At 37.1% G+C, this 27,407-nt stretch overlaps 1 protein-coding gene and 1 pseudogene across 3 annotated transcripts in view; both read right to left on the bottom strand.

Moving 5' to 3' along the window:
- LOC147518858 (putative leucine-rich repeat receptor-like serine/threonine-protein kinase At3g14840) lies at positions 1–10,727 on the bottom strand (annotated as a pseudogene). Its single transcript, XR_015211900.1, has 24 exons — positions 10,422–10,727; positions 9,864–10,050; positions 9,104–9,175; positions 8,951–9,019; positions 8,796–8,867; positions 8,634–8,705; positions 8,438–8,509; positions 8,290–8,361; positions 8,115–8,186; positions 7,947–8,018; positions 7,780–7,851; positions 5,646–5,717; positions 5,111–5,176; positions 4,967–5,032; positions 4,828–4,863; positions 4,627–4,670; positions 3,921–4,293; positions 3,647–3,842; positions 2,879–3,025; positions 1,867–1,985; positions 1,549–1,760; positions 1,210–1,449; positions 729–879; positions 1–599 (listed from the first exon to the last, which is right to left on the bottom strand). The product of XR_015211900.1 is annotated as a putative leucine-rich repeat receptor-like serine/threonine-protein kinase At3g14840 (transcript).
- A 1,427-nt stretch (positions 10,728–12,154) lies between these two features.
- The window catches only part of LOC147518857 (putative LRR receptor-like serine/threonine-protein kinase At1g07650), a 37,556-nt gene continuing 22,303 nt past the window's right edge, over positions 12,155–27,407 (bottom strand). The window contains exons 12-25 of one of the 2 annotated variants that reach the window (XR_015211901.1): positions 21,442–21,513; positions 21,271–21,339; positions 21,128–21,193; positions 20,990–21,025; positions 20,806–20,852; positions 20,082–20,467; positions 19,808–20,003; positions 19,035–19,181; positions 16,331–16,449; positions 16,010–16,220; positions 15,670–15,907; positions 15,198–15,348; positions 14,683–15,070; positions 12,155–12,654 (exon numbers count right to left, since the gene is read on the bottom strand). Coding sequence is in view for 1 of the 2 variants with exons in the window: in XM_086590566.1 (XP_086446692.1) it covers positions 14,738–15,070; positions 15,198–15,348; positions 15,670–15,907; positions 16,010–16,220; positions 16,331–16,449; positions 19,035–19,181; positions 19,808–20,003; positions 20,082–20,467; positions 20,806–20,852; positions 20,990–21,025; positions 21,128–21,193; positions 21,271–21,339; positions 21,442–21,513 (2,071 nt within the window). In the remaining variant the exon portion in view is untranslated. Of the gene's footprint in view, positions 12,655–14,545; positions 15,071–15,197; positions 15,349–15,669; positions 15,908–16,009; positions 16,221–16,330; positions 16,450–19,034; positions 19,182–19,807; positions 20,004–20,081; positions 20,468–20,805; positions 20,853–20,989; positions 21,026–21,127; positions 21,194–21,270; positions 21,340–21,441; positions 21,514–27,407 lie in introns of those variants that run through there. The other variant, XM_086590566.1, reaches the window with a different exon arrangement.

Here is a 27,407-nt window from a genome sequence, read left to right as displayed (position 1 = left end):
TTAGAAACAACATAACTGTTTCTTTATTCAGATAAGTGTTAATTTCATGCTCAATAGTTTTTACACAAGTGTACTAAGCATTTATACAGGTGAAGAAACATTAGAGGGATATAGGAAAAGAAAAAATAAAACAGAGTTGACATACTCTTGACTGTTCATCCAAGATATAAGGAGAACTTAAAACATCGCGGGACCTGCTGCTTAATTTACTCTCTGTCTTTCCAATACTGAGAATCTGGATTAATTGGGTAGAGATCAGAAGCAGATGTTGAAGACTCAGTCCATGGTGCTTCCATAGACATACTTTGGGTCTGGCTATCATTCATGCTCGGATCTAGGATCTGTTGGTACTGGTTCCGGATGGCCTTAAACTTCATATCATCACTGGAAATACCGGAACCTGAAGCAACCTTCTGAACAGCAGTTTGACCTTCAAGCATGCTCACCACTGAAGACATCATAGGCCTAAGTGTTGGAGATGAATTAGTGCATAGGAGAGCCACATTAATCATCCCCAGAACCTGTTCCTTTATATAGTTGGATTCCAACCTCGGATCAACTAACTCCATCAATTCTCCTTTTTCTTGTAGAACCAGTGCCTAAAAACATGGAAAGGTGACAAAGAAAAGAGTTTTTTTTTATACATTTCATGCAATGGCTATGACCCCATTTGTATATTGTAATACAAGTAACAAAAGCATATGAAATAATCCAAAAATTTGCATTACCCAATCAAGAAGATATATACATTCTTCTTTCGGTCTGTAACTCGTATTGCTTTTCCCACTAACAATTTCCAAGGCAACAACTCCAAAACTGTAGACATCTGCTTTATCAGTCAGGTAGCCTCTCATTGCATACTCTGGTGCCATATATCCACTGCAAAATCAGGAGTGCTTCTGTTACATTATCCTACAGGATTTCGAGCCTAGCCATGAGAGACTATTTGGCTTGCTTCTACCACAGACACAATAATATCAGACTGGAGAGCATTGATCACGTATTCACGTAGTATGCAAAAACGCTCTCTTTTTCTTCACAAGGGTTTTGAAGTGATTAAAAATATTTGAGCTCTATAAAGGTAGCAGTAGTGTAAGAAGTAACAACATATTCCGAATGAGAAGAGAGAATGTGGCAAACCAAGGAAAAGAAAGAATTACTAGAAGCATCAACATACTTTGATGGAGGAATGAAAAAAGTGTAACTCACAAGGTTCCAGCTATTATTAGGTGCTGATATGGGAATTCTCCTCTTCATCAAGTTTAGCCAAACCAAAATCAGATACTTTAGCTTTGAGATCCTTATCAAGCAATACATTGGTAGCTTTAATATCTCTGTGAACAATCTTCAGTCTTGATTCTTCATGGAGATAGGCCAGAGCTCTTGCTATCCCAACACAAACCTTATGCCTAGTTGGCCAGTCCAATTTCAATTCACTTTCTTCATGACCTTACATAATGAAATGACGACAAATTGTAAAATAACCGTTTCACCATCTGATAGTCAAACAGATCAACAATAAAACAAACCAAACAAAGGAGAACTTACCAAACAAAGCACGCGCAAGGCTGTTATTTTCCATATATTCATATACTAGCAACAATTGATTTCCTTCAATGCAGCATCCATAAAGTCTGACAAGATTCGATGTTGCAGAGCAGAAATCCATTCCTATCTCATTCACAAATTCAACGATTTCCTTGCTTTGATTTAGATGAGAGTTGTTTCACAGCAATAATAGTACCATCTGATAAAAGTCCCTGGAATTTTGTGATGTAAGGGTGTATATAACCTTCAAATTTTAAGAAAATGTTTGTCTTGTAGAAGCGTATATGGGTCAAAAACAAAGATTAATACGTATATTACCTTGTAAACAGGCCCAAAACCTCCTTCTCCAATTTTATTTTCAGCATCGAAGTTGTTTGTGGCAGCTTTAATTTGCCTTAATGTGAAAGAACCGGTTTGTAGATCTAGACCTCGCAGATCTGTACAAGAATTTACATCAGCATGGAAGTACATTCTGTAATTATAAGTTTACTTGTAACTTGTCATATGATCTGGCAGTCATGAAGTCTAAAGATATGTGACTTCAAAGATAAACATTCTTTTTTATTGCATCTAGTTTCAAGCGCAAGACATCTCAGCTGATGAAAACCATCTCTTTCCAACCCAAAATATTCAGAATGGGCGATTGAAAAAGCCAAAAAGGCAAATGATATCTGAGTTTTATACCGAGTCAAGTCCAGGTGAGATTGTGATCATATCAAAATAAATTAAATGTGAAAAAATTTCAGTAGATGAGTGCAAGGCAGCCAAGTAAGAGTGAGTCCAATAGAATGTTGCAGTCTCCGCTTTAGAAAATCAAGTTCCGTCAGACGCAACATGCTATTTAGCATGTCACAAGGGTGCCAAATAGGTCTTTTACAAGGCGTGTTGTTTTCAAGCCTTTTTAGCAAGCAAGTTTGAATGCAATGGATCTTTTGGTTGCCAAATAAGTCATGAACAGCACATTGTTATATAGCACCTGGTAGAAAGGCAGGTGAGATAGCACATTGCATTGCGATTTTGGATGAATTGATGTAAAAATGCATATAGAACCCGACCTAGCAATCCGCTGGACTTGCTTTAAAGTTGTGTTTAGAAAAACATAAAAAAAGAAGAAGCTTATGCATCCATGTTTTCTCTATTGTTGATGAAGACTTCTTTTCATAAATCATCAAAATCTATCCTCGATACGGTTAAATTATTGCGGAAATTGTAGTACATTGTCAGTAAGTATGAGTTAATCTGCACAGATATGTTTCATTTTGTTCTTGTTACAGAGTTAAACTTTCATGTTTTATTAAGAAACAAGTTATGGCATTGGGAGAGATCTGACCTTCATCAATTTCATTCTTCCGTCCAAAGCATCCTTTCCACCAAAGAATACCTAGAACTATCACAATAAGACATGAAACTGAAAGCACAATCCCAACCACAAGACCTGGAGAAATCTTCTTTCCATCTTCTGATGGCAGTTTAAAATCTACATAAAAGAAGTGCGATTAGGATTGGAGAAAAAACACAACCTTACACATTAACACGTAAATCAACTCTATCTTACTAGAATGCTACAGAAAGCTCCAGCAACAACAACAACAACAAACGGCTCTGATTTGATGTGATCTTTTGTTTTACTTTGATGGGAATCAAGTGGTGGAACTGTCAAAGCTCAAGCTCAAGCCCAAGTTTTTCTTTTTTATATTTCAAATATTTATTTAAAACCCTAAAAGCATCAGCTTTAACACTTTTAATTAATATCGATCAAACCAACTAACTTCTAATCTGTTACAACTTACAAGCACTTGTTTATAACCTAAAGTTTGCTTGGCACAAAGCAAACCAATAGTCTACTAACATGTAGACCAATTAAAGTACAAATAAATGAAAAAAATAACAATAATAAAATCAATACTTAGGCTTGAACCCGACAGGTCCACCACATGATTCCTATCAGACTTTTCTAGTAAGACGAAGTTAAGGACCTAATGTGGTATAATAAGTTAAATTTAAACATTCCAGGCAATATAAACTATTCAAGATAGAATAGTGATTCCATCTGAAGAACAAAGTCCCCAAGAACAACTCAACAGAACAAACGACTTACCAGGAGTTACAGATATAGCTGAAACCAGAGGACCATAGGTTCCTTTAAGGGGATCCCTGTTGTCCCTTTCCCATTCCAATAGAAACGAATCTCTAATGTGGTACCAGTGACAACTGTAGTAAAGTTTTTAATGACTGCCTTCCCAACACCACCTGCTTCATCCCTCGATGTTAAAATCCTTTAGCACCAGTTTTCCCTGCAATATATCAATCTAGTAAACAACTAAACAAGGGTCTTGCATGTTAATGAACATTATTTCACAAACTAAAACTACCTGAATGAATATATCAAATATGCCTCCCTAGGCTTTTATATGTTTTGTCATTTGTAAACATTATCTCTGCAAAGTGAAGGCTCACAGTGTAGTTCCCATTCAGCAGGCAAAATCCATAATAAGTTAGAGATAAGGGAGAAAGTGCAGTCATGTACAACTGGTAGTCTTTCATCGTGAAGTCCAGATGTATTTGTAGCTATATAGACAGTGCCAGCATCATTATCCATGAAATTACCGGTGCTGCTGAACGCCCAGTTATATCTACTCAGGAAAAATTTGGAGGCCCCACCAGAATCTATATCGTCTTCAAATGTTGTACTTCCATCAGCAACGACTTCACTTCCGCCAGAATTGATATGGAAAGAATATGAATCTGGTGAAAAGCAGTAACAAGACGTTGTCAGATAAAAGTTCAATGAATTAACGGAAACGGCATATATCCTCTTCATACATGTATTTGACATGTTGCAGGAACTTTTTCTTTGGACATTCTGTCATACCTAGGTCTGGACCAGGATTATTGTCGAGGGTAATTATCCTATAATCTGTGGATCTGAAAACCTACCTGAATGGATTATTTCGGCCACTCTTTGAGACAGTTGGTTGAACACAGATATATGGATCAATTTAATTTTCTAATCGAATGCGACTGCGTGCGTCTGTAGTTAATCTCAAATAATATCAAAAATAGAAACTGTAGACTTACTCTGCGGACACCGAAAACTCTTTAAGCACGGGAAAACTCCACTTCTACATTAGTACAAAATCAAGAGTATTTCAGCATTACTTATTCAGATATGTTCTTTACACGAAAAATAAGTCAACGGAATAGATTCCCTACTGACATATGCTTCAATAAATTCAGATGAAATTTAAGGTAAAAAAAAAAAAAAGTGTAGCAGCTTACGAGTTGTTCCCCATGGAAGAGCTACCAAATAAGTTTCTGAAGAAAATAATGTGATGTCAAAGGTATTATAATAAAAAAATAATGTTGAACCAGTTAGAGGAAAAAACTCAAGATCTAAAATAACAGAAAAGTATCTTACACATTCCCTTGTTGACAACTAGGTGACCCTGAGCTTCCCAGAGAGAAATTGTTGTAGGAAAGATCACTGGTAGTAAAAATTTACATTACGAAAGATGATTAATGGTGTATTGATAGGAATAAGCAAACGAGCAAAGAAACTTACATTTTCTGTCCACTCTTCAGCATACTCTCAGGCACAGGCCCAGTCAGTGCATTTCCAGTCAAGTAACTGATGAAAATGCATGTCATATATTAGTTATAATCTAAGTCGCATGTACACTTCATATTCTTTAAAAAGATCCGTGTTGGGCACACATACACACGAACACGTTGTGCACACATTTCCAAATTAGGGTTTTTTCTATACCCTAAAAGATTAAGTAAATAGTTTATTTCCATAGAAACAACTCGATGATATGCCACTTTTATAGTTAAATTATTGTAAGGAGGCACTTTGTAAGGTCTTGAGCCCAAGAATTAGTTGTGTAACTAAAAAATAGTAATATTTTCTTTTTAGTAAGCTGTGTCCCCGTGTCCTACTTCATATAGGCCCCGTGTCAGACACTTCGTATCCATGTCGGACACTGACACACGTATCCGTGTCAATGTGACTTAGGTTATAATCAAATAATTGGATATTCTAAAATTGCATGAGAATACCTACCAAAAGAATACAATATAATAAAAATGATTCTTACATGAGCTCTACACTTTTCAGACTGTTGAAGCTGCTAGGAATCTCACCTGTTAGTTTGTTAAAACTGAGGTCTCTGACATAAGATAACAACAAAAAAGAGCTAAGCATAAGTTTCCTTCCAAAAGAATGCACTCACTGGACATACAAAATGCGTTTATCTACTTTCTGTTTAATACGAATGTGTTCATATTAAATATTAAGAACAATCAAATATATCATCATACCAAAATAAAAGACCAGGAGGAAGAAGACTCATTTAATAATAATAATAATAATAAAATCTTTCAATATTGCTAGAAGCCCAAAACGTCCTGAAGAATGGTTCAATTCGAATCATCTTACCTGATAGAGTGGGAATTGTTTTGCAAAAAGATGTAGAAAATGGTAACAAGAATAACATGTGTTCATAATTTTGAAGACTTTCAATCATTCTTGTGTCATGTTGTTTAACAATAGCAGTTTGTTCATGATTTTGAATTTTAATAGGACACTTTAAAATGCTTCCACCAGTAAATTTACTTGTATTCTTAAGCTAAAAGTCTCAAACAAACTGGTACCGAGAGCTCCAAGCTTTTAATCATGGTGATCAGTTAAAGATGCTTTCATCTATTTGTTATCTAGCAACTGTATCAACAATTTCAAAACCAAATCATTCTACTGGTGTTATGTATTAGATACTATCTCAGCATCACTTCTCCATAATGGTGATCACTCGCTCTGTACATGAAAAGTCTAATTAAGTTTGTGCAATGCAATATATACATAACCCTAATAAACAGAAAAAAAACAACTCTAAGAGTAATGACCAGCCCATACACCTGTCAACACTGTCTCCATTTAGCCACCCAAGGCCAAAAGCCCATATGTAACAGTAAACATACCCCCTCCCCCAACAATGCCCAAAGCCAGTGGCGGAGCCATGAATTTGTTCCAGGGTGAGCCATTGTACTGTGAGCACTACCAATTTGCAGGCAGTTTAAATAGTTTGTCCACGCTGATTTTCTTGTTTCTTTTCTTTTTTTTTCCATGATGACAACAAATATTCTTTCTATTGACTATTAAATAATCATTATTTACGTAAACAAACAATTGTTAATTTATTCACTCATCAATCAAGTTAATTTACATAATAATGGAGTGTCTAATTTTAAAGTGTATGATCACAACTACTAGTTAGGTTAATTACTTTATTGGGCTAAATAATATAATTAATTGGATAGGATAGTTAGTATTTGTTTTATTAATTTATATAGTAATTTTTGAAGGTTATCTATATGTATTTCTTGTTTCACCCTTTTTCCCCTTCAATAAAATAAAAAAAAATGTCACATGTTCTTTAAATTCTAATACATTCCATATGGTTTTTAATAATTGGAAGAGCATGCAAGGAATAATGGGATAGGTTTATCGTAACACTTTCTTTCTTTGCACAAATGAAAGTTAGTGGCTGTGGACCCATGTGTTAAGGCATATTGAAGTCAAATTAGGAGAAAATTACCATATCCCCTATAGACACCAAGTATGACAAATGAAATGCTTTAATTATTCTAAGGCCAAAAGAGACAGCAATACATGTACAGGGGAGCTGTTAGTCAAAGTTTTACAAGAGCTAGCACTAGTAGTACTTTTTTTTCTTGGAATCCAAGGTACGCCAGGGTGTACTCTCGGACCCCCCTGGCTCTGCCACTGCCCAAAGCACTTCAAGGGTGAGGGTGTTTTCCTCAAAAGGCCTGGCAGAACATTGTGATATACTCAGGATCTAAAACAACATCCTATTAGATGAATAGATTTGGGACTAAACCCCCATCTGTCGTCATCACATACTTTTACTACTATGGTTAGAACAAGTCTAGCACTGATTTTATTGTGCATCACACATGCTCTGGTAGTTACGCTAATTTTCCGATGCCCAGTTAAATGTAACTACGATTGATCTTCACTGGTACTCGATCATCATGTAACTTTTCACTATTTCATAAGATGGGGAACAAGACTTCTCCATTGTAATAGTGAAAAGAAATTCTCATGTGAAATCTGGTCACGGAAAACAAGGATTGCAATAACTAAATCTCTGTTATTCATAAGGAGAACCTTTCTATTTTATAGATGATGCAAGGAAAGAACAGCTTACTCACAAGGTTTTCAGGACGGTCATATCACCAAGGTATGCAGGCATCTCTCCAACAATATTACAACTCCTCAATACACTACACAATAATGTGCATATCTCAGAACGTCAAGAAGATAGATATTTTAGAATTTCATTAGTCATATTAATAAGATCTAGAAGCATACAACTTACAGTGTCTTCAAGTTGTTCATGTTACTTAGTGGAGGAAAAGAAGCTTCTCGTCCTTTTAAGTCGCTTATCCTCCTGCAAAATTCATAGTACATAGCAGAAGATTCCTTAAACTGAAATTCTTAAAGAGCATCACAGAATACACTATACAATAAAAAAAATTATCCTTACAAATCAGATATTTTGGTACAAAGAGAAATTCCTAAAGGTATGGGGCCTTCCAAACCGCTCGCCTGGATTTGTCTGTCATTGTAAACAGTTACAATAACAAATGCAATTACTAGACTGAACAAGGTGTCGAGAAACTTAGGAAGATAATCAGAACTTTAGATATACAAACACCTACATTTTGTCAAGATTGGTCCAGTTTTGAATAAAATCGGGTATCTTTCCAGTTAAATGGTTATCACTGATCCGACTGCATAACATAACAAGAACCAACAAATTATATACCGATGCATGAAAAGAAAGGATACAATGGTGCAGAAACTTACAAGTCCTTCAAGGTGGTAAGCTTCGCAAGCGTCTCTGGCAAAGGCCCAGTAAAATTGTTCGACGTTAACAAACTATACGATTACAAAAAAATTAGTGGACATTGGTTAGTACTTAAAAGCTACATTTATTAATTAATATAAATGACGATTCAAGGAACCACTTAAACCATACCACAAAGGTATCAGAAGGCCTTACATTCTCTCTATACTGACCATGTTTCCAAATTCCGGAGGAATAACTCCAGAGACATTGTTGTACTCCAATGTACTGAAAAAAAAAAACACATTCTACTTATTAGTGCAAAAACTTTCATACATTAAAAAAAAAAGTTAAAAATAAAAACAAATTAGGACTTACAAGCTTCTGAGAGTGGTAATGTTTGCGAGTTCGATAGGGAGAACACCCGATAACCGATTTCCAATAAGGGAACTGTAGTAGTAGTGAATGTTAGCCAACAAAAGCAATGGTTTGTTAAAATAAGCCATGAAGTGGTACGTAAGAAAAAAACTTACATATTGATTAATTGCATGGAACCCCATTCTTTAGGAATTGTGCCGTTAAGATAGTTGCGCGTAAGATCACTGTAAGTGAAGCATAGTAAGCGAAAATTTTGAAGTGTTTGAATAAATGCTTATGAGAAGAAAATAACGTGAGTGGAAAGTTACATTTCTTGGAGGTAAGGAAGCTTTACTAGCTCTGGTGGGAGAATGCCAGGTAGACTTTGAGCTTTGAGAATTCTGCGCGCCAAAAGCAAGATAATATTTCAAGAATATTTTAAGGCGAGAGCTTTATATATTCCATCTTTACCCTTACAAAACAATACACAGTCTATATTTAATATAATAGCAAGTCCAATGTGGTGCTGGGCTGCTAAAGGCAAATATAGCACCCCAACCACCAAAATGTATTTCCAATGGGACTGTTAAAAGGCTCTTAAATTTGGAAGGAGTCATAAATCCAGCCAAAGTTAAGACTTTCGCTAGCAGCGGCCATAATAAATTTCGGGAGACGGACGGCATAGTTTATGTCGTTTGTTGGTAATTTATGAAACGCACAATATAAACTTTTCGCCTGCTCCTATTTTAATTAAATGGGCCGGATGGCGTAAAACTCTGCCCGCACATGATGGGTGAAGAGAATTGTGTGTTTTAGTGTCTGGACTACTTCTGCCGTCCGTATCCCGATTTTAGCAGCTGCTAAAAAGTCTCGTTGGACTGATTTTTGGATTTTCCGGTGCCAAATTTAACTGGTCTGCTAAAAGGCTTATATGTTACTTTTTAGCAGGCCATTATAACAGCCCTCCATTGGACTTACTATAATAATGCAACATGGCTTTATTACACGGGCATGTCATTTTGTGGGTAATGATCAGTTTTTATTAAGAACAATGGAATGATGGAAACAAAAATAGAAAGAAAATCATACATGCTGATGACGTGGCAGACGGTATTGTTAGCGTAGGAACAATTGCAGGTAACGGTATTCTGAAATCCTTTCTCTTTCTCAGGTTGAAGTGGTGTCTTCCAACTCGATTCTCCACCACCGCAAGGATCTTCACTAAAATTCCAATTCGTCTTCCCTAATGTCTTTGCTATCTCTTTTAAAGCTTCCACTGTATAAACATTCAAACAAACTTATTAGAATTAATGAAGCATTTTACTTATAATTCAATCATTACTATTCTTATTTTCTTTCCCTATATACACATATACATCAAATAAGTGTTCAATCAAAAATTTAAACGTATAGTTTCTTGTGATCAATTTCAAGTTGCTGATATGTACGTATATATATACAGGGTGTCCAAACACGAGCAAGACAAAATGTTTGAGACCCTTCATTCAAGAAAACACCCAAACGCGAATGTTTGACTTGTTTTTTTTTTTTTCACAATCTTTGTGGACGTGTTCAATCTATCGCAGACTTGTTTCTTTGGTTTTTAGGTGTAAAAGAGAAGTATGCATGTCCGTAACTCCATATTACCTTCATTAATTGGAAGAAGAGCCGCTTCTGATGCAAGCAACAAGAAGTAACTGAACAGAACAACACTAAAAGTGAATAACTGTCCAAACTGCATCATCTTTACAACACTTTGGACGGTAATAAATTTCTGCATGACAAATACTTGATTATTGTGATGAATTGTGTTTATTTTGAGAAGTTCAATTAAGGGGAAATAAAAGGTGGTGAGAACTGAACAAGAAGTAAGAGGGACTATTGTTATGCATGAGGGAAGACACTACTGATCAAGGTTGATCATTGCTTCATTGGCGAGAGAGAGAGAAAGGAGTGAACGTGGGACATCATAATGCATCATGTATAGGTCGAAACCAATTACTTGCTATATATCAATTGATATAGAATTGGTTGACTGTTTATCATTGGTCCATTTCAATTGGAATTAGTCTGTCAGCATGCATTGTTTTTGAGTATAGATAACGTGCTGAAGTCTTTTCAAGGGGGAAAAAAAAGTCTAGTGGTTAAGTACAAATGTACAATGACCAAATTAAATTAAATTAAATTATAAAAAAAAATGACTAAACTAAGTTAATTAAGTTTCAGAAAATTTTAATGCAGTAGATTATTAGTTATAGATTTCAAAACACCCTGTTAGTTGTTCTTGGTAGAGTTCATTAAAGTTCTAATCTATTACCAATTTGTTCAAAATCCTACTCCAATGTTTTGTTTCCCTGAGCTAGATTTGTACCTTCATCTTCGTGCTTGCAACTATGTCACGTATAAATTTTGGGCTCATACTTAGAATTTTGCAAAATTCGACTTTCGTGGAAACCTCTGGTACAGTACGTACTGTGAACTTCTGAGGCCGACTGTCAACAAGGTCAATGGCAAACTTTTAGAGATTGGATGGGGCCTTGATTACAAAACCAAGAGGACATTTTCAGAACTATACAATTCTGTAGATGTTGATGTCGTACAAAATATCACCTGTGAAGTTGTAAACCTTGCCAGACAATTAGACAGAGACAGTGTAGCTTAAATTGAACTTTTGGTATTTATAAGATAACAATTCTACTTCTAATTAATCAAGCATGATCCATTACAAAAGACTTCATAGCTATTGATAAATTTAAAACAAATGTCGTAATTTGTTCACATTTTTTATTACCAGCATACCAAATAACAATATCAACCTTTTCATTTGCAGTTGTGCCGTAACATACAACAATCATGATAAACTTATATAATATAGAACTACTAGTTTAGATTTCTGATAGCTAAGAATCAAGCTTGTGTTCTGGTATTTGAATGCCGTTCCAAGCAGAAACAAGATCTGCAATAATATGAACTGGAAGTAACCGAGAGATGCCAAATTCATTTCCAACTTTTTTTGCAGATGGCATAATATATAGTCTAAGATAGAAGGGAACGCTATCGTTCCAATTTACAGCTAGTTCGCAATAAGGATAACAGAAAATTAAATACTAAGAAGGCAGATGGAAAGAGCCTAAAAGGCCATGTATATATAATTCTCAAAAACAACTGGCAAGGCAACAGAACAACTTCAGCAGATTATTAATACATAGAAACAATACATGCTATGGTGGTGTCAATAAATTCGCCTGAAAAAACAAAGAAGGAATGACAGACTGAGAATTGACTCAAAACGCAACCTATCTTGTAGTCGGATTTCTAATTCTAATAATGCCTGGTTAGTTGAGCTCGATGTGATGAACATGAGGAAATGAGGAGTTGAATTAGTAAATTACACCTGATGGCATAAATGATCACGTCTCAATAGAGAAGTTTAGGCATTGACTTCCTTTATTCAGATGTAAAAAATTGATTTCATAACAGTACAGAGAAGCTACCCGTGGTTATCGGGGGAAAAAATGAGTCTCAAACTCTTGACTATTCATCAACGATACATGGAGAACTACGAGTACTATGGACAGCACTACTCTCTGTTCAAAAACTGGGAATCTGGATTCACTGGGTAGAGATCAGGGGCAGATGTTGAAGACCCAGTCCATGGTCCTTCCATCGACATACTTTGGCTGTAGGTCATGCTCTGATCTTCACTATGTTGGTAATGGTTCCTGATGGTCTTAAACTTCATATCATCACTTGAAATACTGGATTCTGAAACAAGCTCCTGCATAGCAGTAGGACCTTCGAGCATGCTCACCGCTGAAGACATTTCCAAGGCTTATCAGTCAAGTAACCTCCCAGTGCATACTCTGGTGCCATATATCCACTGAAAAATCAAGACTAAACCTGTTATACTTTCATTCATGAACCCAGTCATGAAAGAGTCCTGGATATGCTTCAGTCATAGACACTGTATCAAGTCTACGCTCTGCTGTATATAGAATGCAAGCAAGAATGAACTCTTCCTTTATTAGTTGAAAGGTAAATACCATTAACGTGAAATATTTGCAGAACAGAGTACAAGATCCTATCGAGAATAAGGTAGAATCTATCTTGAAATGACGAATATATACTCACAAAGTCCCCCCACTAGATGACTCAATTAGGATCCCACTAGATGGGAAATTAGGGTCTTCCCCCCAAACACACGGTCAACTTAGTTTGACTGTTAACTTTTAGGTCAAATAATTTAAAATGACACAATTGCCCCCACCTAAGTAAAATTGAACATTTTCTTCTTGAAAACAATGAGGGCAGTTGTATCATTTTCAGTTGCTTGACTTTAAAGTTAACGGTCAATCCAAGTTGACCGTGTGTTTAGGGGTGAACCCTAATTTCGCATCTAGTGGGGGAGGGGAATCCTAATTAGGTCATCTAGTGGGGAGTGGGGTAATACTAGTTAACCCTTCACTGAAAGTGAAAACTGTTTTGATGGTATCTGAATGCTCTCAATTCTCAAATTGGTTGTGGTGGTATTGCATGCACCACGCATCACTAATTTCTTTAACAAATGAGAGTTGGTCCGGAGGCATTTATCTACTGCTGAACTGTGATCAACTTGGTTGGTTCTCCATCGCATACAATCATGATAGGAACTTTTGTTGTCTTTCTTATTTTAGTTGCAGAAAAGAATTGGCAATATGATGTGATTTTAACTTAAAACTCCGATCTCTTAATAACTTGCCTTCCATAGCATAGATGATATAAACTCACTGACAGAATGTGGTGCTGGTTGGCTCAAACCTTGAAAACTTCTTTACCTGTTTTGGATCTCCAATAAGTTATGAAAACTTGCAAGCATCACAGTCCTATCAGGCAGGAACTATGGAATGCAGCCTCAGTTCAACTAATGATAGGCATATGGAAAACCACTAGAAACAAGATTTATTTTGAGGAGAGAACTCTGAATATTCAGTTATTGGAGAAGGAAATTATGGTGGGGACGGATAAACATTGCTGGTCATCTAGCAACAGGTACCATGTTCAACACAGTTGATGACCTGCCACTTCTAACTCTGTTGAATATAAAAGGAAGAGCCAGACCAACAAATAGAGTCAGCGAAGTCTCTCGGGTACCCCCTGACAGATACATAGTTAAAGCTAGCACTGATGGCTCGGCCATTGGAAATCCAGGGGCAGGAGGAGCAGGAGTGATCTTCAAGGACTACAAAGCCGAGATTTTGGGAGTACTTGTGCATGGGCTGGGAGTAGTTACTAACTTCGAGGCAGAATGTACAGCCATAATACTTGCATTAGAAATGGCAGTTGATAAGAGATGGAGAAAATTGTAGATTGAGAGTGACTCAATGGCGGTGATTCTGGCAGTTAAAGGACAGACTCTCCCCTGGCGGTGATTCTGGCAGTTAAAGATGGAAGAGAGCAGCTTCACAGATGGAACAATGGTGGATCACTCACAATTTGAGAGAAGCTACCTTTGGTGCAGACGCAGCTGCAAAAAAGAGTGCTCTCTTGAACTCAGGAGACTGTCTTTGGATAAATACTAGGCCAGTGTTTGTTCCAGCTATAGAAACTCCACTCAGGATGTACTGTAGATTTGATTAGACATTAGCTATAGTACATTTTGTTTTAAGAATCATGTAACACCAAGTCTCTCGAGACTCGAGGTAACATTCAATAATATATCCTTATCTGTGTGCAAAAAAAATAAAAAGTACACTCTGGTATTCCTTTTTCCTGTTGTGGAAAAGAAAACACGAACGACAGAACTGTTTTTTTTTATACAGATAAGAAGTGTTAATTTCATGCTGAATAGTTTTTACACGAGTGGAATAAGCATTTATAGAGGTGAAAGATATATATTAGAGTGAAAAGAAAAAATAAAGCAAAGACATACTTGACTACCCAAGAAGGCCAAGATATAGGGAGAACCAATAACATTGTGGACTGCTTTACTCTCCGTCTTTCCAATACTGAGAATCTGGATTAACTGGATAGAGATCATGGGCAGATGTTGAAGACCCAGTCCATGGTGCATCCATCGACATACTTTGGGTCCGTTTATCATCACTGGCAATACAGGAATCTGAAGCTACCTTCTGAACAGCAGTTTGACCTTCAAGCATGCTCACCACTGAAGACATCGTCGGCCTAAGTGTTGGAGATGAATTAGTGCATAGGAGAGCCACATTAATCATCCCCAGAACCTCTTCCTTTATATAGTTGGATTCCAACCTCGGATCAACTAAGTCCATTAGTTCTCCTTTTTCCTGTAGAACCAGTGCCTAAAAACATGGAAAAGGTAATAAAGAAAAGAGTTATTTATACTTTTCATGCAATGGCTGTGACCTCATTTCTAAATTGTAATACATGTAAGAAAAGCATATGAAATAATAAAAAAATCTACATTACCCAATCAAGAATATATAGACATTCTTCTTTCGCTCTGTAACTCGTATTGCTTTTCCCACTAACAATTTCCAAGGCAACAACTCCAAAACTGTACACATCTGCTTTAGCTGTCAAGTAGCCACTCATCGCATACTCTGGTGCCATATATCCCCTGCAAAATCAGGAGTGCTTCTGTTATATTCATCTACAGGATTTCAAGCCTAGCCATGAGAGACTATTTGGCCTGCTTCTACCATAGACACAATAATATCAGACTGGAAAGCATCGATCACGTAGCATGCAAAAATGCACTCTTTTTCTTCGCAAGGGTTTCTAAGTGATTATAAATATTTTAACTCTATAAAGGTAGCACTGGTATAAAAAGTGATAACATATTCCGCATGAAAAGAGAGAATGTGGCAAACCAAGGAAAAACAAGAATTACTAGAAGCATCAATATACTTTGACGGAGGAATGAAAAAGTGTAACTCACAAGGTTCCACCTATTCGAGTGCTGATATGGGAGTTCTCATCTTCATCAAGTTTAGCCAAACCAAAATCAGATATTTTAGCATTGAGATCCTTATCAAGCAATACATTGGTAGCCTTAATATCTCTGTGAACAATCTTCAGTCTTGATTCTTCATGGAGATAGACCAGAGCTCTTGCTATCCCAACACAAACTTTATGCCTAGTTGGCCAGTCCAATTTCAATTCGCTTTCTTCATAACCTTTACATAATGAAATGGCAACAAATTGTGAAATAACTGTCTCACCATCTTAAATAGTCAAACAAGTCAACAAAAAAACAAACCAAACAAAGGAGAACTTACCAAACAATGCACGCGCAAGGCTGTTATTTTCCATATATTCATATACTAGCAACAATTGATTTCCTTCAATGCAGCATCCATAAAGTCTTACAAGATTCGGATGTTGCAGAGCAGAAATCATTCCTATCTCATTCACAAATTCACGATTTCCTTGCTTCGATTTGGATGATAGTTGTTTCACAGCAATAATAGTACCATCTGATAGAAGTCCCTGGAATTTCGTGATGTAAAGGTTTATGTATATAACCTTAACTTTATGGAAAATGTTATGTCTTGTAGAAGCGTATATGGGTCGGAAACAAAGATTAATATGTATAGTACCTTGTAAACAGGCCCAAAACCTCCTTCTCCAATTTTGTTGTCAGAATCAAAGTTGTTTGTGGCAGCTTTAATTTGCCTTAATGTGAAAGAACCGGTTTGTAGATCCAGACCTCGCAGATCTGTACAAAAATTTACGTCAGCATGGAAGTCGAAGTACATACTGTAATTATAAGTTCGCTTGTAACTTGTCACATTATCTGGCAGTCATGAAATCTAAAGATATGTGACTTCAAAGATAAACAATCTTTTTATTGCATCTCGTTTCAAGCCCGAGACATCTTAGCCTTGATGGAAAACATATCTTTCCAACCCAAAATATTCAGAATGCGATTGAAAAAGGCATTGATATCTGATGTTAAATAGTTTCAGAAGACGAGTGCAATGCCAGCCAAGTAAGAGCAAACCCAATAAAATGTTGCAGTCTCCGCTTTAGAAAGTCAAGTTCCGTCAGATGCAACATGCTATTTAGCATGTCACAAGGGTGCCAAATAGGCCTTTTATGAGGCATGCTATTTTCAACCCTTTTTAGCAAGCAAGTTTGAATGCAATGGATCTTTTAGCTGCCAAATAAGTTATGGACGGCACACTGTTATATCTGTCAGACCAATTGAACCAAGTAATATTTGCTGATGGACATCACAATTTCTGCCATCAGTTACAATTTATTTTCCTTGTTGTCTGTAACCTGTAGCATTACTGTTATCTCACCTCCCAAATTTACCAGAGGATATAGCACCTGGTAGAAAGGCAGGTGAGATAGCACATTGCATTGTGATTTTGGATAAATTGGTGCAAAACTGCATATAGAACCCGATCTAGTACATCCGCTGGGCTTGCTCTAAAGTTGTGAGATGGGGCAAGCAGCCAACAACACAGCAGTTGCAAAGGTAGAGAAACACGAGGTTTGTATGGCTAACCAACATTGTTTTGTCCCATTTTCTTTCGAGACTTTTGGTTATTTGGCACCACAATCTGTTGAGTTGCTCAAACGATTGCAAAAGGTTATAGACAACAATGTGATGACTGCTGGGGCTAATGAGTTTGTTTTTAGGAGGGTAGGATTTTCTATTCAAAAGGGACTAGCAGCACAATTTGTAGCACGCTTATTGCCTCCCACAGTGTAATTTGTTTATATATCAATAAAATATTTTATTTGGAAAATAATAATAAGAAGAAGAAGAAGAAGAAGAAGAAGTTGTTGTTAACCAACTGGTCATTCCTCTTTGGTGACTTCTTTTCATAAATCATCAAAAATCTATCCTCGGTAAGTTTAAATTATTGCGGAAGTTGTAGTACGTTTTTTTTTTAGTATGAATTAATCTGCACACGGCGCCAGCCATGAGTTTTTGATGGCCTAAAGCCCCAAAGCCAGATCTTACATTGTGGCCTGGCATACTAAGAGCATTCCCAATGCAAGCAATTTTTTTTCACCTCTATGTAGGACTATTTCCCTTCTTTGCTACCTTTGTGGTGAAAAATGGTGAAAAACAAGAAAAAGTTGTCCAATGCAGATGTGACTTTAAACCTCAGACAGAATGTTTGATTCCGTCTGAATGTAAAAATCGAAAAAAACGCGCTGGATGGAATGAAACATCCCGTCTGAAGTTTTAAAAAAAACAAAAAAAAAGTAAAAAAAACACGCGAGATGGAATGAAACATTCCGTCCGAAAAAAAAACCGATTTTTTTTAAAAAAAACACACGAGACAGAATAAAACATTCCGTTCGAAGCTCACAACTCAGTGAAAATCTCAGTAGCAAGTGCTACCTTTATTGTGACTTAGTTACAAGTCGCCAACTTTGTCACCCTTGCATATTCAAAGGTGACAACTCTCAATTTCCCCTCATAGTGACTTGCATTGGGAATGCTCTAAAATTTCTTTTGATGTTTGAGGTAATCAAGTGAGCGTATGCGAATGTTCTTGAGTTGGCTTTTTTTTTTGAGAGGGTGTAAAATGACTCTTGGCTGCTGCTGCTCTCCCCTCCCTCCCCCCCCTATAGTTTCTCTCTTCTAATATATGCTTCTTTTTTCATCTTCCTCCTCTCACTCTCTTTGTTCTCCGCCCTTCTCTTCATCTCCCTCCTTCATCTTCCTCCTCCTCTCATCTCCTACCCTTGCTACACTCATTTCCCCATTGCTATGCAGTAATTCTAGTACTACTATAATTTTGTGAGACATTTTGATATTTGTTTCTATGATAAAAAGAAAAAATTAGTCGGTAATTTAATCCATCCAATTTGTAATTTTGTAATTGATTAAAGAAAGAACAAAAATTATTCAACACTAATCCATCGATTAGTAGTGGGTGGTTGGATCACCCTAGGTTATAAAATTACAGTTATTAGGGGAATTGTGAAATGAATGGGTATTTACACTTAGTAAGGGGGTTGTCTAATGAAAAGTTGTGAGTTTATTGTGTGTTTATTAGGAACATTGTTTGATCATCTTTTGCTTTTTAAAAAGCCCGTAGTTATCATTAGACATAAGCCTCACACCCATACATCTTCCTCTTATTAAGCCCATCAGTTGCTTTGAATGGCAAATTATCATATTGTGGACCTAGGTAGTGGCCCCAAAGTTTGACAAAAACGCTAGGGCCGCCACTGCACGTCTGCACATATATGTTTCATTTTGTTTTTCTTACAGATGTAAACTTTCATGCTGGTTTATTACGAAAGAAGTTATGTCATTGGGAGAGATCTGACCTTTGTTAATTTCATTCTTCCATCCAAAGCATCCTTTACACCAAAGAATACCTAGAACTATCACAATAAGACTTGAAACTGAAAGCACAATTCCAGCCACAAGACCTGGAGAAATCTTCTTTCCATCTTCTAAAGGCGGATTAAAATCTACACATCAAAGAAGTGCGATTAGGATTGGGGGAAAAAAGAACCTTACACTTTATACACGTAGATCGACTCTATCTTACTAGAATGCTAAGAACTTCGATCCGCTTGCAAAAACAAACGAAAAACTGAAAACTCCAACAACAAACGACTCTGATTTCATGTCATATTTTGTTTTACTTTGATAGGAACCATGTGGTGGACCTGTCAAAGTTCAAGCCCAAGTCTTATTTTTTATATTTTATATATATTTTTGAAACCCTAAAAGCCTCAGCTTTAACATTTTTAATTAATATCAAATCAACCAACTTCTAATTTGTTACAACTTACAACCCCTTTATAACCTAGGGTTTGCATGACACAAAGCAAACCAATAGCCCTCTAATACATAGACCAAATAAGAATGAAAAATATAACAATAAAAAGATCGAGACTTGGGGTTGAACTTCGACAGATCCACCACATGATGCCTATCAGATTTTCTCTAGTAAGACAACGTTAATGACCTAATGTGGTCTAATAAGATCAATTTAAACATTCAAGGTAATATGAATTATTCGGGATACAATAGCGATTCCAAATGAAGAACAAAATCCTCAAGAACAACTCAACAAAACAAAACAATTTACCAGAAGTTACAGATATAGCTGAAACCAGAGGACCATAGGTTCCTTTAAGAGGGATCCCTGTTGTCCCTTTCCCATTCCAATAGAAGCGAATCTCTAATGTGTTACCTGTGACAACTGCAGTAAAATTTTTAATGACTGCCTTACCAACACCACCAGCTTCATCCTCAATGTTAAAATCCTTTAGCACCAGTATTCCCTGCAGTACATCAATCTAGTAAAAAACTAAACAAGGGTCTTGCATGTTAATGAACATTATTTCACAAACTAAAACTACCTGAATAAATATATCAAATATGCGCCTCCCTAGGCTTCTATATGTGTTGTCATTTATAAACATTATCTCTGCAAAGTGAAGGCTCACAGTGTAGTTCCCATTCAGCAGACAAAATCCATAATAAGTTAGAGATAAGGGAGAAAGGCGTGCAGTCATGTACAACTGGTAGTCTTTCATCGTAAGTCCAGATGTATTTGTAGCTATATAGATGTCAGTATCATCATCATTATTATCCATGAAATTACCGGTGCTGCTGAATGCCCACTTATGTGTACTACTCAGGAAAAATTTGGAGGCTCCACCAGATTCTATATCGTCTTCAAATGTTGTACTTCCATTAGCAACGACTTCTCTTCCGCCAGAATTGATATGGAAAGAATATGAATCTGGTGAAAAGCAGTATGAAGACGTCAAATAAAAATTCAATGTGTTAACGGAAACGCCATGCATCCTCTTCATACATGTATTTGACACGTTGCATGAACTTTCTTTTTTGGACATTCTGTCATACCTAGGTGGCTAGGACCAGTATTATTGTCAAGGCCGGGTAATTATCCTAAATTCTGTGGATCTGAAAACCTACCTGAATGTAATATTTCAGCCACTCTTAGAAACAGTTGGTGGAACACAGAAATATGGACCAGTCTAATTTTCAAAACGAATGTGAATGTGTGTGTCTGTAGTTAATCTCAAAAAATATCCAAAAGAGAAACTTTAGACTTACTCTTCTTCGGACACTGAAAACTCTTTAAGCATGGGAAAACTCCACTTCTACATCAGTACAAAGTCGAGAGTATTTCAGCATAACTTATTCAGATATGTCCTTTACACGGAAAATAAGCAAAAGGAATAGATTCCTTAGTGACATCTGCTTCTATAAATTCAGATGTAAAAAACAAAAGGCTTACGAGTTGTTCCCCGAGGAAGAGCTACCAAATAAGTTTCTGAAGAAAATAATGAGATGTCAAAGGTATTGTAATAAAAAAATAATGTTGAACCAGTCAGAGAAACAACTCGAGATCTAAAATAACAGAAAAGTCTCTTACACATTCCCTTGTTGACAACTAGGTGACCTTGAGCTTCCCAGAGAGAAATTGTTGTAGGAAAGATCACTGGTAGTAAAAATTTGCATTACAAAAGATTACCAATAGGAGATTGATAGGATAAGCAAACGAGAAAAGAAACTTACATGTTACATTTACTCGTCAGCAGCATCCTCTCAGGCACAGGTCCAGTCAGTGCATTTCCAGTCAAGTAACTGGTGAAAATACACCTCATATATTAGTCGAATAATTGGATATTCTACAATAGCATGAGAATACCTACCAAAAGAATGCAATATAATAAAAATGATTCTTACATGAATTTCGCTTTTTTCATATTGTTGAAGCTGCTAGGAATCTCACCTATTAGTTTGTTAAAACTAAGGTCTCTGAGATAAGAAAACAACAAAACAGAGCTAAGGATAAGTTTCCTTCCAAAAGAATGCACTCTATGGACATACAAAATGCTTTTATCTACTTTCTGTTTAATAAGAATGTGTTTAAATTAACTTTTAGCAACAATCAAATAATGCCAAAATAAAAGACCAGGAAGACAAATCATAAAAAAAAAAAACTTGTCTTCTCTCTTCGTACTTGTCCACCAGAGTTCTTTAGGGAAGCAGCTGAGTTATTTGACCGCGGTCTCAGGAATGTTCTTCAAGCCATTGTAGTGTCTGATGGCCCTGGGTTTGGTGATCTTCAGTGGCGCCTTTCCACGCTTCCTTTGCGCCTTGGTGTTTATTGTGCTACTGAGTACTGACGTAGTCAATTTCAGCTTTGTGGCATCGCGAACTCAGACAAGTGAGCTACAAAATCACATCCTAAGGAGTCGTACAAACACTCCTATGGGATAGGTCTTTGACAATGCCTTAGTTGAACTGCAGCATTGTATACCTGATTTCGACCTCAATACTCTAGTAGTCTAGTCACAACTGCAACCGTCCCCTCTAAACCACATCAGATTTTGCCGGAAGCTAATTATGGCAGGGGTTATCTCTAGTCTTTAAATGGAAGATGAGTTGTCAGCTCGACAGAAAGCTGTCATTAGATGCTTGCAGTCGGATCACGCATATGATTTCCTCCTAGCAATTCCAATTGAGGGTCTCAGCTAGCACATGACACCAGTTGAGTCCCGGGCCATCCTACATTATTGCCTTGTGATCCCATTGTACAAAGATGGTGAACGTTGTCCAGCATGTAAGAAGAGCGGACTAGATGCTTTTAGAGATCACGCAACACATTGTAGGAATTTTCCTGGTTTCAAATATCATCATGATCATGTACGTGATATTTTTGTATGATGTCATTTGGCGGGCAAGAGTGCAAGTGAAAAATGAGACCCCTGTCAATTTTCTAACAGACCCAGCTATGGTAGATCGTCGCTTAGACCAGTAGATGTCTTGATCTATAATTGGTTAGAAGGTAAGCATGTTTGTGTTAATGTTATAGGTGTCTCTCCCATGGTAGGCTTTGGCAATGGAGTGTTTGAGGTAGGTCAAGCAGCTAATAGTGCGGCGGCAATGAAGATGGAAAAACATGAAGCAACGTGCATGGCAAATCAACACCGGTTTATTGCATTTGCCTTTGACACTTTTGGTTTTCTGCCATTAGAGTCAATAGAACTTCTCAGAAGATTACAGCGATTAATGGACAACAACGGGATGACGGCTGGTTCCAATGAGTATGTATTTAGGAGAATTGGTTTTGTCATTCAAAAAGGGCTTGCGGCGCAATTTGGAGCACGTTTGACCCCTGCTAATTTTGTATGATTTCTTTTGGATATCAAATAAAATATTATTTTTTAACAAAAAAAAAAAAAATGATAAAGTGACAACAACAACAACTTTCAATAATGCCAGAAGAATAGTTCGATTTGAATCATCTTACATGATAAAGAGGGATTTTTTTTTCAAAAAGATGTAGAAAATGGGAAAAACAATAAAATGTCGTTCGTGTCAAGTTGTGAACAATAGCAGGTTGTTCACAGTTGAGAATTAAGGTACCAAAATAGAAGAGTTAAGGAGAGAAACAAAGGAGAAAAGGAAGAGAAATAGTAGAGTCGGCTACCCATTGTAGCCGGGTCTCTCATATATTATTAATATTATAATAGATGTGTAAAGACAACATTGCCCTAGTACACCCTAATAATATCTCGAACACTCCCCCCTCAAGTTGGAGCATACAAATCAAACATGCCCAGCTTGGAACACAGATGAAAAACTACCACGAGCTAACGGTTTGGTAAGAATATCACCCAGTTGATCTTCAGACTTCACATAAGGAGTAACAATCTTCTTGGACATCATTAAATCACGAATGAAGTGACAATCAACCTCAATGTGTTTAGTATGCTCATGAAAAATTGGGTTACTAGCTATATAGATCGCAGCTTGATTGTCACAAAACATAGACATAGGAGAAGGAGCATGAACACTAGGGGTGTGCAAAAATCCACAACAACCGACAGAACCGACCGACCCAACCCGAACCGAGTCATACGGTCGGTTATCCAGTTACCATCGGTTTGGATCGGTTTGCTAATTTGTGAAACCGATATGGTCGGTTCGGACGTTGGTTTATATTCAGTTAATCCCGAAATTAACAGACCCGACCCTCCATGTGTTGTATATAGAAGAATGTATTGTTTTTGGTAATTGTATCCACATAATGATATACTATAGATGCACATGTAACTATGTAAAGTAATAAACTAATACGGAAAATAGGTAAGTGGGTATGACTTTTGGCTGGCGGTCTTTCACTTTTAGTTGATGAGCTTCCTAAGTCAGCACAATATTGCTAGACTTTGGATCAAATAGTTGGACGGCTTGAAAAAAGAGTATAAAAATGAGCAAAAAATAAGAGAAGCTAACTTCGTCATTTTCACTTTTCACTTCTTAACCTAGGGCATAGCCGCCACCGCCCACAATTCCTCCATTTCTTATTCATTTTGCACCACTGGTCCTTCACCATCACTAAATATGTGTATGTTTTCCTTTATCTTCTACTTTTCTACTCCTATCTTATTCTACTTTACTTCCTCTTTTATCTCTTCCCTTATATTTTTCTCCTTCATCAACAAATTGAGAGAATTGGACTTGATTTTCAGAATTCATCAACAAGTTAGAGAGAATTGGACTTGAGGTAGCACATATTTATCGGGTCGGATCGGATATCAGTTAGTTTGCAAAGAGATCGGTTCGGTTTCGGATCGGTTACGTCTAGGGTATAGGTTCGGTTCGGTTCTTGTAGCAAATAAACTGACAGGGTCGGTTCGGTAGTAAGATTTACTCCAAAACCAACCCGAACCGACCCGTGCACACCCCTAATGAACACCCATTTCTGACAAAAGAGATTGAACCCACAACATCTCAGAAGCTGTGGGAGCCATAACACGATACAAACCGACTAGGCCGAGCCACAACGTTACGCGCTTTATCACACCAGGTGACTAAGTTGCCACCAACAAAAGTACAATACCCCGAAGTAGACCGACGGTCTATAGGACTTGCCCAATCAGCATCAGAAAACCCACAAATATCTAGTGTCTGTGAAGGGCGATAAAGAAGCTCATTACCTGGAGAACTCGTCAAATACCTCAAAATTTGAATGACAGCATCCCAATGAGAAGTACGTGGAGCACGCATAAACTTACTAACAACACCAACTGCATAAATAATAACTGGATGAGTTACCGTAAGGTAAATTAGACGGCCCACAAGACGACGATACCGGTCATAATCAGAAAATACCTCCCCCTGTTCAGCATTGAGCTTCATAGTAAGATCCATAGGAGTATCAACGGGTTTCGAACCAAGAAACCCTGTCTCACTAAGAAGGTCGAGACATACTTACGCTGAGACAAAGAAATACCTTCACTGGAACGAGCAACCTCAATCCCAAGAAAGTATCGAAGGAGACCTAAGTCCTTTGTATGAAAACGCTGCCCCAAATACCACTTCAAATCATAATTACCAGCTGCATCACTACCATAAATAATAATATCATCAACATACACAATAAGAACGATAGTTCCAGAAGTGGAATGCCGAACAAATACAGAATGATTAGAAACAGACCGATGAAAACCAAACTGGATAACCACCGAACTAAACCGATCAAACCAAGCACGGGGTGATTGCTTCAAACCATAAATAGCTTTTTTTAACTTACACACCATATTTTCCTGACCAGGACTAACAAACCCAGGTGGCTGATCCATATACACCTCCTCCATTAACACGCCATGCAAGAATGTATTTTTAATGTCCAACTGATGAAGGAGCCAACCATTACACACAGCAACTGAAAGCAATATCCTAACAGAGTTAAGGCGAGCAATGGGAGAAAACGTCTCCATATAATCAACTCCATAAGTTTGGGTATACCCTTTAGCAACTAAACATGCTTTCAGATCCTCAACAAAACCATCTGGTAAGTATTTCACTGTAAAAACCCATCTACACTCAACTATTTTCTTCCCTGGTGGAAGAAGTGTAAGTTCCCAAGTTTTGTTTTCATGAAGAGCTGAAATTTCCTTTTTCATAGCTAATTTCCAACCATGAGAAGTTAGTGTTTGGGAAACAGAAGATGGAATGGAAATAGAAGACATAGACAAGGAAAAAGTACGAAAAGCAGGAGCAGTATGGTGAAATGAAACAAAAAGAGAGATAGGATAAGAAGTCTTAAACCTGGTCCGTTGAGCAACGGTTTTAACTTGAGACCTAATTCGTTTAACAATGGGTTCAACCTAAGACCGGATCCGTTTAGGAATGGATTTAACAGGAATCGAAGGAACCTTTATAGAAGACGACGAGTGGTTTGGGGCTGGTTCAATAGTAGTAACAATAGCAGATTCAACAGTCACAACCTTCTTTCGAGGAAAAGTACGATGATGCTGAGCATAAATAGGCATGGTGCCTTTCATCATAATAGGAACACGACTAGGCACCTCCTCACATGGTATACCCGGTAAGGGAGGCATCTCCTCACAAGGAATAACTGGTAAGGGAGGCACCTCCTCACAACGAACAACTGGTAAGAACCTCCTCACAAGGAACCACCGAAAAGGGAACAATTGGTTGAAGTCGAGGATTAAGCAACTCCCCCAGCCCTCACGACAAGCCACTAAATCAGGATCAAACAACTGTCCTGATGTGGAGAAATATGGCATAGACTCAAAGAAAGTAACATCAACACTGACATAATACCGACAAGTAACAGGACTGTAACATCTATACCCTTTTTGAGTACGTGAATAACCCACAAAAATACACTTTATAGAACGAGGATCCAACTTGTCATAACCAAGACCCATCACATGAACAAATGCAACACAACCAAACACTCGTGGTGGCAAACCATAAATCGATTGCTTAGGATACATCAACGCAAAAGGAGACTGATTATCTAGAACTGACGTCGGCATACGATTTATTAGATAATTGGTAGTAAGAACAGCATCACTCCAATATGGTTTAGGTACACCCATGGCAAACATCATAGTACGAGTAACATCTAGTAAGTGATGAAGTTTGAGTTCAACAACTCTATTCTGTTGAGAGGTATGCGGACAAGTGGTTTGATGAATAATACCTCAATCCTCACAAAAAAGTCTCACACAAGTTTGAACATACTCAAGGCATTATCATAATAGATAATTTTAACTTTCTTATCAAACTGTGTTAAAATTTCATTGTAGAAAATGGACAAAATGTGAGGTAGTTCAGTGCGGTCTTTTAACATATATAGCCATGTTATTCGAGAAAAATTATCAACAAACACTACAAAATAAAAGAATCCAAATAAACTTTTATTTCTTAAAGGACCCCAAATACATCAAATGGACTCAAAGACCTCTTGTCAACCCCACTGGGAAACGTACTACGATGGTGTCTTCCCAATTGACATGCTTCACAATCTAAAATAGATACTGAACTCAACTTAGGAAGTAACTGACGCAACTTAACCAAGGACGGATGACCAAGACAACAATGCCATTGAAGTGGAGACACAGACGCGCTCAAAGCAGAAACAGAACTTGACTTTTCAACATTCAAGACATATAACCCATCACGCTCATACCCCGAACCAATCGTCATCTTTGTCTTGAGGTCTTGAAAAACACAACCAGTAGGAGTGAAGGTTACAGAACAATGCAGAGATTTAGTAAGTTCACTAACGAAGACAAGATTAAATGAAAGATTAGAAACATAAAGACCCGACTGCAAATCTAAGGACTTAGCAGGATGAAGAACACCAGTACCAAACAGGACACGAGGAA

The sequence above is a fragment of the Coptis chinensis genome, chromosome 2 (genome assembly GCF_015680905.1).
Source record: "Coptis chinensis isolate HL-2020 chromosome 2, ASM1568090v1, whole genome shotgun sequence".
In the NCBI taxonomy this organism is placed as follows: Eukaryota; Viridiplantae; Streptophyta; class Magnoliopsida; order Ranunculales; family Ranunculaceae; genus Coptis; species Coptis chinensis.
This window is presented reverse-complemented; position numbering and strand designations above follow the sequence as displayed.